The sequence below is a fragment of the Podarcis muralis genome, chromosome 9, assembly GCF_964188315.1.
Source record: "Podarcis muralis chromosome 9, rPodMur119.hap1.1, whole genome shotgun sequence".
NCBI classification, from domain to species: domain Eukaryota; kingdom Metazoa; phylum Chordata; class Lepidosauria; order Squamata; family Lacertidae; genus Podarcis; species Podarcis muralis.
In genome coordinates, this window is record NC_135663.1 from 2,325,508 (window position 1) to 2,338,945 (window position 13,438).

The 13,438-nt window shown below is 49.8% G+C and overlaps 1 protein-coding gene and 1 pseudogene across 1 annotated transcript in view; both read right to left on the reverse strand.

The window, feature by feature from the left end:
• Positions 1–2,940: 2,940 nt before the first annotated feature.
• The window catches only part of VAX2 (ventral anterior homeobox 2), a 58,585-nt gene continuing 48,087 nt past the window's right edge, over positions 2,941–13,438 (reverse strand). Inside the window, exon 3 of the mRNA XM_028744470.2 lies at positions 2,941–3,744. Coding sequence (XP_028600303.2) covers positions 3,259–3,744 — 486 coding nt within the window. The 3' untranslated portion in view covers positions 2,941–3,258. The remainder of the gene's footprint in view (positions 3,745–13,438) is intronic.
• LOC144328827 (gamma-aminobutyric acid receptor-associated protein-like 2 pseudogene) lies at positions 9,410–11,802 on the reverse strand (annotated as a pseudogene).

The window sequence follows — 13,438 nt, forward strand, 5'->3', positions numbered from 1 at the left end:
AATTATCAGGTAACTTATTTTAGAGGCTTTAGCGAGCCTGAGCAAACGCATCCGCTGTGCAAGTTTAAAAAGGGAATGTTACTCTGCTAAACTGTAGAACTTGTTAACACAAGTTGGAAAGGATATAATCAAACAATATATCCTCTCCTGCATCCTTGAACATTCCCACAGCCATCGACAGCCCTCTCCTCCAAGAATTTGTCTAATTCTCTTTTAAAGCCATCCAAATTGGTGGCCACTAGTGTTCCAGCATTTCTTAACATGAGATATTTGTTTGCCGTGTTGACATTAGCATGCTTTTCTGTTCTGTTTTGTAACTGTTGATGCACTGTCTTGAATTGTTGCTATATTTTATTCTCTGTGTTGCTGGGTGCCCCTTTGAGTACGGCTCTGCTATGCAAAAGCGACATATAGATATGTTTGAAAAATGCATAACCTGGCAGGGGGAGGGCATTAAACATTTTTTGACCCCCTTCCTCCCATTGCAAGTAGCTGGTAAGGGGGGGGGGGAGATTATTCAAATCAGGATGGCAGCAAGAGCAAAGGGTTAACACAACACAGTCTTGAACCAGGTGTCAAAAGCTGAAGAGGTAACAGGGTTTAGTGAGCGGGGAGAGTGTTGCAGAGAGAAGTACAGAATCAGAGGCAGAAGCTGAAGCTGAAGCAGGAGAGGAGGGAGGCCAGGAGGCAGAGAGAAGTCTGGATGAGGAAGAGTCACAGGTGTCTCCCCCTCCTGCAGAGACCAGCTCCCATCCCTGCTGGTCTCCCAGGCCCAGAAGAGGCATGAAAAGGGCGGAGGACAGGTTAGCTGCAGGCAGGCATAGTCTCCGATTGCCTGGGGCTGGAGAGAAGGGGACTTAGACGACTGTGGGAAAGCTGGGACCTTTTGTCTCAGCAACTGATCCATGGAGCAAGACCAGCTGGGGATAAGCTGCTGTGTTCATTGGCCCGACACTCTGCCAAGTCTGTGCACATTGTGTTTTTGATAATAGTTAACTCCAACTTGCTCAGTGTGATTTAGTGCTGGCTCGCTCCTGACACCTGTTGGGACTGATAGGGCGGAAGGCAGGGTGACCGACAGCAAGGGAAGCCAGAGCAGGAAACTCGGGTGGTGTTTTGGATATATGTGCCATCTCCAGAACGGAACCCCCGGGCATGATGCAATCGTACAGTATAGGAACACAGGAATCTGTCTTGAGTCAGACCATTGGTGCATCTCACTCAGTGCTGTCTTACCCTGGCTGGCAGCAGCTCTCCAGAATTTCAGGCAAGAATATCTCCCAGCACTATCTGGAAGTAGCAGGGATTGAACCCGGGACCTTCTGCAAGCCGGGCACGTGCTCTACCAATGAGCTAGGTCCCTATGGGAAGCTGCTTGCACCAGGTTAGGCAACATAGAACTATCGAATGGTAGAGCTGGAAGGGACCCTGAGGGTCATCTAGTCCAACCCCCTGCAATGCAGGAGTCTCAATGCACGGTCCCCCATTATATATTGAGCTCAGTACTGCCGGCCTTGGCTGGCAGCAGCTCTCCGGAGGTTTCAACTGGAGGCTTTCCCCATTACACTCTATCTGGTCCTTCTAACTGAAAACACAGGGGATTTGACCTTCGGCCTTCTGCATTCCAAGCAGGTGCTCTGCCCGTGAATTGAGGCCCCTTGGTCTGTTGGCAGCAGGCCAAGAGAAGACATTTGCTTTTTTGAGGAATGGGAGAGAGGGCCTAGGGCAGCCTTTCCCAACCTGTCATTCTCAAGGAATTTTGGGCTTGGGGGTTGTAGTCTAAAACACCCAGAGAGCAAAAGGTTTGGGGTGGGGCTGGATTAGGGTTTCTAGCGCTTGTGCACACTGATTCTGAGAGAATCACCAATGCCCTTACCTGGGTCCATAGGGGCCGAGGGGAAACCTCATGTGGACGGCCTGCACACCCCGCCATTTTGCTGTGATTGCTGCCTTAAAAACATGAGAAGTAGTCTGCAGAATCAGGCCAAGGGGCCTATCCAGTCCAGCCTCCTGTTCTCAAGCAGATGCCCCCATGGGAAACCAGCAAGCAGAATTCGGGCACTTTGACACCCTTCCCATCCAAGGGCCCATTATGCCAACTGAGACCCTTTCCTGCTGCTAATATACTGAAGGAACTTTTAGTTGTTGTTTTTAATGTTTTCAGCAATTCCTCAAAGTCTTTTGATGCATCCGCCATCGCCTGCTTACACTTTTTGCCAGAGTTTTGTGTTCCTTTTTGCAGAAGAAGACTTCAGTTTTTTTGAAGGAAGCCTTCTTGCCTCTAATGGTTTTTTGACCCTCTTCATCAACCATACCAGTGCCCTCAATGGTCCCTTTCCTGATCTGCAATGTACACTCAATTTGAATTTCTAATGTTGTGTTCTTAAACAGCTCCCTAGCCTTTTGGAAGGCTATCCATTCTGAAGGAAATCAGCCCTGAGTGCTCACTGGAAGGACAGATTGTGAAGCTGAGGCTCCAAGACTTTGGCCACCTCATGAGAAGAGAAGACTCCCTGGAAAAGACCCTGATGTTGGGAAAGATGGAGGGCACAAGGAGAAGGGGACGACAGAGGACGAGATGGTGGGACGGTGTTCTCGAAGCTACCAGCATGAGTTTGACCAAACTGCGGGAGGCAGTGGAAGACAGGAGTGCCTGGCGTGCTCTGGTCCAGGGGGTCACGAAGAGTCGGACACAACTAAACAACAACAACAGCCTTTTGGAGTGATTTGACCCCAATGGCTTTGCCTCTCAACTTCTTTTTTACCAACTTCCTCATTTGGGTAAAGTTGCCTCTTCCCTCCCCCCCCCATTTTGCAGGGGGTTGGACTTGATGATCCTTGGGTACCCCTCACCCCGCCGCCACCACCCAGCTCTACGACCCTCTGAACCCGGTGTATGTCCAGTCGCCCCTGCCAAAGGAGTCACCATACCAAGCCAGCTTTGTCTGTCGATGTCGTTTAATTTCCGTGAAAGGAGCACACACACGCACACACACCCAGGCACGCACGCAGAGGCACACATCACATGGTTGACATTTGGTAAACAGTCTTCGAACACACACGCGCACACACACACACACACACCCTTGCGAAAGAGAAGCCCCTGGTGGGGGTTGGGTGCGTGGGACTCAGTGTGAGGTGGGGTGGGAGGACGGGCGGTCAGGGGGACGGTGACGTGGGGGGCGTCCTTTTTGACACTTCTCTTCGTCGTCGTTATTATTAATTAATGAATGAATTGTCGTTAATCATCTCTCTTCTTTAAGGGCTCGGCTTCTTGCTGGCTAGCGCACCACTGTCTTTCCTCTCCAGCCGCGTGTAAGGCTCAAAGGCGGAGGTGCCCAGTGCGTATCCGCCGGGGAGATCGTGGAGGGTCCCCAGCAAAGGGCTGCCAAAGCAAAGAGGGGCCGCCGGCAGCCGAGGGGACGCCGAGGGGGCGGCCAGCGAGGGGACCTGCAAGCTGAAGGCCCCCGTCCCCGGAGGGCTGCCCCCGCCACCCAGGCCTGGCGAAGTGTTCCCTGACGCGCCCATCGAGGACCCGTTTCCGGAGGGGTTGCCGACGGGGTTGGGGGCAGGGGAGAGCAGGCTGGGGGGCCCCCCGGGAACCGACAGGAGCCTCCCCTGCTCCAAGAGTCTCAGGATGTTGCAGGTGGCGAAGGACTCCGAGGTGGAAGTGGCGTGCTTCTCTGAGTCCCTGCTCTGGTCTTTCTTCTGTTTGGTGCGGCGGTTCTGGAACCAGACCTTGACCTGGGAAGGGAGAGAGAGAGAGAGAGAGGTGAGAGGAGGTCACACAGCAGCACCCATGTTGAATCCGGTCAACACTAGTCAGCTGGCAGGAGAGATAGAGGCCATGGGCAGTTTTCGGTCAGGGCACAACACATTGTTGGGATATTCCTTTCCACCTTAAGGACAGACGTGTGGAATTGTTGTATGTCACATGCCTGTTTACACTCCAGCACAGCTTGCTGGGAACTTCTGTTTGTGTATAGCTTTTGCCGCTTTGCTTTGGACACGAAGGGGATCAGACATGTTTCCTTTTGTCCTGATGTACGCTGAATAAACTGCTAGTAAATGTGCCCACATAGCCTCTCCTGACACTTCTGTTTGCGCAGTGCTATCTCTGCTGAGCTGCTGAAGTCATCTAAATTTGTGGCCATCTAATCTGGGGGGGGGAGGTCTGTTAGGGAAGATGGAGCCACTGGTGCCATCTCCTGGAGACCCAGGCCCCCACAAAATGTTTGCTGTGGGTGCCCCTGGGTGCCTGGCCTCCACTCCTTGCACCACCTCCATGGCCGCCTTAGACTATTGCTATTTTAACTTTTCAGATGTCTTAAATTATTGCTTCCATTTTTTCCTATTTATAATTTTATTGTTTTATCCTTTTTGCGAACCGCTTTGAAGTGGCGGTGGTGGTTGTTTTTGCAATCAAGCAGCGTATAAAGTTCAACGATTAACTGAAACAAGTCCAGGTATGTATTTTAGGGCACTGTTTTGTGAAGTATTCTCTGCATTTTCCCCATGCCTTTTGAAACTCTTGTCTAGTGTGATCTCTAATTGGCTCTGTTAATCTAGCCAGTTCAATATACTCTAACAGTTTGTCTTGCCATTCCCTTTTTGTTGGCACAGTTTCTTTTTCCCAGTTTTTAGCAATTAGGATCCTTGCCGCTCCTAATTGGAGACTTTGTGGATATTTAAGTTATAATTAGAAAAATCTTAATAATTACTCATAAAGGAAACAGCTTATAAGAAGTAAATAAGGAGGCCAGATACAGGATAAAGGAAGTCTTTTATTTGGTTGTTTATATTGTTGTATGTTATGCTCATTGTATGTTATGTTCACGTTTATTGAGGGTGGATTTCTGTATTGGGGGGGGGGTTATGTTATGTTGTAAATAAAATTACCAATAAAATTTATAAATAATAAAAAAAGAAGAAGAAAGAAAAAAAACCAGCAATTAAGTAAATCTCCATGAAACTGGGGGTTTGCGTTCCATGTACCAGGCCTTCTGGATACAGAGCAGCCAGCAGCCCGACGAGTCAGTGGCAAAAACACCGTTGCTTCTGGGATTTGCGATGCTATAAATAGGGCTTGGGCGACACTAATCTGAGTGACTCAACGAGGTCTAAAGAGGATTGTAAGAGACTCCAGAAAGGGCGAGTGATGGCGGAAGAGGAGAGAGGCGGGAGCCAAGGAAGATGCTCTAAAGACACAACTTGTGTTTCAAATGGACTGGGCCACACAAACACCCCCCGAGGGGAAGAGGGGAAGCCCACCACTTGGACAGCACAAGAGTGGCTAAGTGGAGATTTCTGTCAAGTGCCAACCGGCCTGAGAGAGGAGGAAATCAGGGCATGATGTTGAACACCAAACAGACTTCCTTTCATCAGTCCCGCTCTTCCAACATTCAGCTTCGTGGGACGTCTGCGGGTTCAGATGTTATTAAAGAGGGAGAAAACACTTTCCCCTATGCACAGGCCCTCTAAGGTTTCAGGCAGGGGACATTCCCAGCCCCAACTGAAGATGGGAAGAGCCATGGCTCAGTGTCAGAGCCTCTGCCCTGAAGGAAGGATCTCCTGGATTCAAACTGTGGACGATCCTGGTGGACCAATGATCTGAATGAGTATAAGGCAGCTTTTTCCATTCCCATGACTGAGACCTTCTGGATTTCACACTGAATTATGGCCCTTCCCCAATGAGATTCCTTGATGAGACCGGTACGTTTCTTCCTATATACATAAAAACGTAAGGCGGTCATCACGCAGCCCCCATTGGAGGATTTGCAGTGCTACGTCACAATCCTAGATTTGCATGAAGTAAGAGCGCAGCCCCTATTGGTGGGTTGGTAACGCCACGTCACAATCCCGGATTTGCATGTAGAAAGGGGATTGGGAAGAGGAAAAGTCAGCTTAGCAGTTGTGTGGGGTGAGAAGGGGAAGCTCGCAGCGGTTCTCAACCTGTGGGTCCCCAGGTGTTGTTGGACTACAACTCCCATCATCCCTAGCGAGCAAGGCCAGAGCTCAGGGATGATGGGAGTTGTAGTCCAACAACATCTGGGGACCCACAGGTTGAGAACCGCTGCCTAGGGGGTTAGATACATGGGAGAGAGGAATGGGGGGGGGAGGTTGGTGAGTGGCGCAGTCAGGATGAACCGAAGGCCATACGAAGAGGCCTGCTGGATCAGGCCAATTGCCCATCTGGTCCAACATCCTGTTCTCTGGGAGCGGCCGCCAAGGCCATATAACACCGGTCTTGAAAGACCTACACTGGCTCCCAGTATGTTTCCGAGCACAATTCAGGGTGTTGGTGCTGACCTTGAAAGCCCTAAACGGCCTCGGTCCAGTATACCTGAAGGAGCGTCTCCACCCGCATCGTTCTGCCCAGACACTGAGGTCCAGTGCCGAGGGCCTTCTGCGAGAAGCCAAGTTACAGGGAACCAGGCAGAGGGCCTTCTCGGTGGTGGCGCCTGCCTTGTGGAACGCCCTCCCACCAGATGTCAAAGAGAAAAATAACTACCAAACTTTTAGAAGACATCTAAAGGCAGCCCTGTTTAGGGAAGCTTTTAATGTTTAATAGGTTATTGTATTTTAGTGTTTTGTTTAAGCCGCCCAGAGTGGCTGGGGAAACCCAGCCAGATGGGTGGGGTATAAATTATTATTATTATTATTATTATTATTATTATTATTATTATTATTATTCTCCTCACAGCGGCCAACCAGATCCCTACCGGAAGCCTGCAAACATGACCCGAACTCAACAGCAACTTTCAAACTTAATTTCCTGGATTAAAGGGCATCTGACCCATCTATGGAGAACCTCTTCCCCCTGGAGTAGACTTCAAATGCAAGGAATCACACCATTTCACCTGGCAGCTAATCCGCAGGCCTTTATTTCTGGCTCCGGGCCACCAACCTGGTGACTCTTGAGAATCAAGCCTGGGAATTGAAACATTCTTGCCTGCCCTTGGCTGTTGCGGGAGACCACAGGAGAAGAGAGCGCTCTGGCGGGTTCCCCACAGACGTCTGGTGGTGGGCCACTGAGAGAACAGGATGCTGGACTTGGTGCGCCCCCAATGGCCTGATCCAGCGGGCTCTCCTCTTCTGTTCTTCCCAGCATGAGCTGGGCGGTTTGGCTTCTACACTGCTGGCGACGGCTTCTGTTCCTGCCTCCTTGGCTCTCTCTCAACACATTTAGTGGCCTCACGCCGCCCATCGCCTCTCGCTCGAAGAAAGGAAAACACATTTGGCGTTCTGGGCATCACCTGGGGGCCCTGATTGGGAGAGGAGGGAGAAAGCCACCTGCAGCTCATTGTCTTAAGGCAAACCAAGGCAGAGGCTGCCAGCTCCAGTCTGGCGTTTCTCCTTTTTTGTTGTCGTCGCAATGACAAAAGCAGGCTCCGGAGACATTTATTTTATTTTTTAGAAAGGGTCTTGTCAGAGTGAGAAGACTTAATTAGGCATCCGGGGGAACTGGAGAGAAAGGCTGGGCGTATAATTATTTCCATCAGCAGCCCAGCTCTGAATCTCCCCCCTTTCACCCTACTTTCCCCATCCCCTCAATTAACTGGGCCTGGGTGGAGGAATAAAACCACATCAGCCATCGTGGGAGGGGGGAGGAGATGGAGCTGGGGGCGCTCTGAAATGACCCCCATCGCACAAATAATACACACACAGAGGGAGAGGCAGCCCTAGCGCATTTTCTCCCGGCTTCGGGAGAAACAAAAGCTGGAACTGCAACCCCAAACAGCGTCGGCCGTAATTGCAAGGCTCCCAAGCCTGCTTTGATCGGCATGTGAAAAGGCCAGTTTGTGTGAGCAGAGGCGTTCAAAGGAAGTGTTTGCTCAAGCCCCGGATCCGGTGGGGAGGGGGCGCAGGCGTTGCACCTTGGGCTGGGATCCGAGTTCAAGGACAGCTAGCCCTCTCCGCAATTCCCCACCACAGAGATACAGACAGACAGAGGCAGGTTCTGGGAAACTGGGCTTCTAGGTCAAAGGTTGGGGTAGGCTTAGCTGTCCATAGGAGAGTCGCTGCTTGGTCATTTCGCTTGTCTTTTTCTTTTTCTTTTGTGAGAGGAATTTTAATCAGTTTCCTCTAGCAAAATTCATCAAGAGGAAGACACTAGCCAAAATCAACATATTAGCATCTTGAGACTGTTTGGAACAATCTAGAAGCGCCCTTACTATGAAACTGTAATAATTAATAATTAGTCAAACCATTTCAAAATCCCCCGCTCACTTTAATTCCTCAGCTACCTGGCTTCAGTATTTAAATAATGTCAGTATATGTGTCCCATAGTAGAGAGACTATGGAATTTACAGCTATGAGTACAATGTGCAATGGGGAAATAAAACTTTCATAAATTACCAGGCAAGTTCTTAAAGAAATGGGAGTGCCTGATCACCTCATCTGTCTCCTGAGACATCTCTATGTGGGACAAGAAGCTACAGTTAGAACTGGATATGGAACAACAGATTGGTTCAAAATTGGGAAAGGAGTACGACAAGGCTGTATATTGTCTCCCTGCTTATTTAACTTATATACAGAATTCATCATGCGAAAGGCTGGGCTGGATGAATCCCAAGCCGGAATTAAGATTGCCGGAAGAAATATCAACAACCTCAGATATGCAGATGACACAACCTTGATGGCAGAAAGTGAGGAGGAATTAAAGAACCTTTTAATGAGGGTGAAAGAGGAGAGCGCAAAATATGGTCTGAAGCTCAACAACAACAAAAAATCTAAGATCATGGCCACTGGTCCCATAACCTCCTGGCAAACAGAAGGAGAAGAAATGGAGGCAGTGAGAGATTTTACTTTCTTGGGCTCCATGATCACTGCAGATGGTGACAGCAGCTATGAAATTAAAAGACGCCTGCTTCTTGGGAGAAAAGCAATGACAAACCTAGACAGCATCTTAAAAAGCAGAGACATCACCTTGCCAACAAAGATCAGTATTGTTAAAGCCATGGTTTTCCCAGTGGTGATGTATGGAAGTGAGAGCTAGACCATAAAGAAGGCTGATCGCCGAAGAATGGATGCTTTTGAATTATGGTGCTGGAGGAGACTCTTGAGAGTCCCATGGACTGCAAGAAGATCAAACCTCTCCATTCTGAAGGAAATCAGCCCTGAGTGCTCACTGGAAGGACAGATCCTGAAGCTGAGGCTCCAAGACTTTGGCCACCTCATGAGAAGAGAAGACTCCCTGGAAAAGACCCTGATGCTGGGAAAGATGGAGGGCCCAAGGAGAAGGGGACGGCAGAGGACGAGATGGTGGGACAGTGTTCTCGAAGCTACCAACATGAGTTTGACCAAACTGCGGGAGGCAGTGGAAGACAGGAGTGCCTGGCATGCTCTGATCCAGGGGGTCACGAAGAGTCGGACACGACTAAACGACTAAACAACAGCAAATTACCAGGCTAACAAAAATCTATCCATATATTAAATCAACCCAGTGATAGATGCAGGATGTGCCCCGGGGTCATGATCACAAACAAGAGGCTATTTACGAGACACAAGAGGGAAGGAGATGCAATCAGATGCCAAAGGTGTTTTCTCCACTATCGGCCACATACAGGAAGCCATCCTCATCCTTCTCCTTCTCGTAAAGCTGCCCCATTGTCAGGCTGGATTGTGGGACAGTCTACAAAAAGGAATATTGCCTTCTCAGACGGCAGTTGAATCCTCTTCCGGATGATCCCCATAAACTGAGCCACAGTTATGTCAGATGGAACCAGGTACTTCCGCTTGTCAGTGTCCACAATCTGAGAGCCCAAGACCTTCTCAATGATCAGCGGGACGTGGTCAGGGGACTTGGCCCGGATCTTGGTGGGCTTCACGCAGCGGTGCTCCAGCGTGTGGTCCTCCTTGAACATCCACTTCATGGCGCCAGTGCGGGTGAAGGAAGGGAGGGGCCGGCCTGTCAGTCGTCCTCTCGGTCCGTCGGGCCCCTAGTGCCACCATCACAACAACAACCTCGCTTGCCCTTTTCTGAACTTTTTCTAACACTCCAGTATTTTGGAATTTTCCACAGCTGCAATGCACTGGGTTGACGTTTTCACTGAGCTGTCCACCCAGACCTGGTCAGTCACTGCCAGCTCAGACCTGATCAGTGTCTATTTGAGATAATAGGGGTGTTTGTCCTGATGGGAACTTTCTTCCCAATTGAACCACATTTGCCCTTTTAATGCCCTTTCACCCACTTGAGAGAGATCCTTTCGGAGCCCCTTGCGGTCCCTTTTCTCTTCTTACCACCTTGAACAATTTGGGGGTCATCAGCATGCCTGGCCACCTCACAGCTCACCCCTGACTCCAGGGTCATTCATGAGCAAGTTAACAGTTCCAGTTCAGGCCCCTTGAGAGACCCCACTTCTTACACCACTGTTGCACTCAGGTGCTCCTCGTGGGCTTCCCATAGGTATCTGGCCTGGTCCAGGATGCTGGACTGTGTGGGCCTTTAGCCTGATCCAGCAGAGCTGTGAGTACTGTCCATTTATTCCTACGGTCCCTCTGGGTGCCCATTTATCATGCATTCATGATTATTTGTGCTCATGATGAGATCAGGGTGGTTTAGGCTTGCCAGGTCTGGAGCAGCCCAGACCCCGAGATTTCAGGGCCCAAACCTGAAGCCTGGTGATATTACAGGAGGAGACCTCTGGAGATGGAGGTTACTTGGGAGAGGGGAACAAAGGAGGGCAGAACCCAGAATGCCTATCCTATAATTTGCAGCCAGCTCCTCCTCTTCAATTAAATACATTCTCACCCACCCAGACGTCCTGTAACCCTAGGCTGGTTATACGCAACATCATTTTCAATATGTTTGTGACTGCAACCATTTCAGAGTGGTCGTCGTACTGCTTTGTTTCCAATCAATGCTTTTCTCTTAACTTGCTGCCGAAAACCCATAACCTTTTCTACCATAAATGTTCCAGCTTATTTTTTTGCTGTGCTACAGTGCAAAAGAGCCCCTCCAGGAGGCAACAGCGCAATAACCTTGGGGGAGTGTCACAGAGCAACTAATAAAGTGGAATGTAGTGTGGATGAGTCAGTATTAATCCACCACTAATGCATTTGTATTATTGCATCCATGACATATTGCAGAATATATCCCCCACTCCCGCAGCAAAAAAAAGAAGAAAAAGAAAAGGGGGGGGGAGAGGTCCTGCAATCTGGAGATGCCCAAATTCTCTTCCTCCTGATCCTCAGCCAGTTACTGGCCCATAAGCCGTTCTTGTCCCATGTTCCAACCAGGCTTGGCTTATATTCTTATGATCAGAACGTCCAAAACCTGCCATACGTTCCTACGCAGACGCCCATCGAGTCACATGAAATCTGCAAGTAGATCTGTACCTGCCTGCTATTTGGCTCTTATCTACATAAAGATGCTTTAAGAAGCTGCACGTTTTCCGCACATGACGAAGCAGCCAAGTTCCTGCTTGTCCAGGGCGATGGTCTGAGTGCAGATTTCAGAGCAAGTCCTGCATGAAAGCCTTTTCCACATTGCGGGAGTTTTGCCATCTATGATGCCACGGGGTGTGTGAAAGATGCAAAGTGTCATTCCATCATCTCCGTTGCTCATGGTAATGAATTGTTAATTGCTATTATTGCGATTAATTTTTAACAGAGCAGACTTCGTTGTGCAGCTATAAATAAAATAAGCTGCTCCGACATCATCAGAACGTGACTTCTGCCAGCTTGGGGCTGCTCAGCTGACTAGAGTCACATTCTGCCTGGAAGCATCTCTCCAGGGCCACCCCCTCCATCATCCAGCATGGTATAGTGGTTAGAGTTACGGACCAGCACCTGGGAAACCAGAGTCCTCTTGGCTATGAAGCTCACAGGGTGACCTTGGGCCTGTCACGCCTCTCAGCCTAACCTACCTGGCAGGGTTGTTGTGGGGGTTAAATAAGGAGGGAGAACAACAACAGCAACAACAACAATAATAATTTATTTGTACCCCGCCCATCTGGCTGGGTTTCCCCAGCCACTCTGGGCGGCTTCGAACAAAGATTAAAAATACATTAAAATGTCATACATTAAAAACTTCCCTTCAGAAGTCTTCTAAAAGTCTGGTAGTTGTTATTCTCTTTGACATCTGGTGGGAGGACGTTCCACAGGGCGGGTGCCACCACCAAGAAGGCCCTCTGCCTGGTTCCCTGTAACTTGGCTTTTTGCAGGGAGGGAACCACCAGAAGGCCCTCGGCGCTGGACCTCAGTGTCCGGGCTGAACGATGGGGGTGGAAACATACTGGGAGGGAGAGAACCATGTGTGCTGCCTTGAGCTCCCTGGAGGAAAAACTGGCATGTGAATAAGCAATCAACAAAAATAAATCCCTGGTTCTGCCAGGGATGCAGCTGAGGACTTACTACATGCAAAAATGCAGAGGGCAGTTCCTACCATTAGGCAGAGTGACCCAACTGCCCCAGGCACCAAAGGCTGGGAGTCTCTTCCTCCTGAGCTCTCTGACCAGACCCTTTTGTTGGAGAAGGTAGCTGTACCTTGTCCTCTACCCTGCTGGTCTCCCTAGGGTGCAGCACAGTGCCCCATTGCTTGTACTGAACTACGGTAGGATTCACTACGCTATGTAGAACGGGTGGCTCTAAGTCAGGGGTCAGCAAACTTTTTCAGCTGTGGGCCGGTCCATCGTCCCTCAGACCATGCGGTGGGCCAGACTATATTTTTTTGGGGGGGGATGAGCAAATTCCTACGCCCCACAAATAACCCAGAGATGCGTTTGAAATAAAAGGACACATTCTACTCATGTAAAAACATGCTGATTCCTGGACTGTCCATGGGCCAGATTGAGAAGACAATCGGGCCACATCCGGCCCCCGGGCCTTAGGTTGCCTACCCATGCTCTAAGTGTTCTACTGTCCTCAGACAGCAAAACATCTTGCAAATGTGTTTGGTGCCACAGTGAGATGGGGCCTTTTGCTTCTTCCTCAAAGTGATAAAAGGGGATGGAGAGCATGCCTTACGTTTAAGGGCATTGAGGATATTTAGCCTGGGGGAAGAGAAGACTGGGGTGATGAGAACCACCTTCAAATATCTGAAGGGCTCTCACACGGGAAATGGAGCAAGCTTGTTTTCTGCTGCTCCCAAGGCGATGACCTGAACCAATGGATACGTTTCCGAGCACAATTCAAAGTGTTGGTGCTGACCTTTAAAGTCCTAAACGGCCTCGGTCCTGTATACCTGAAGGAGCGTCTCCACCCCCATCGTTCAGCCCAGACACTGAGGTCCAGCCATAGCTTCCCTTTCTTTGCGGGAAATTCCCTTATTCCAGCGCTGTTTCCCGCTGCTTCCCGCTGCTATCCTGGATTGTTAGATATCCCGTAGACTGTCTCTGGGACAGGTGAGGCTGCTGATCCCTTATTTTCAAATCTGAAAGTTGACAGCTATGGGTCCAGCTCCGAGGGCCTTCTGGCAGTTCCCTCATTGCGAGAA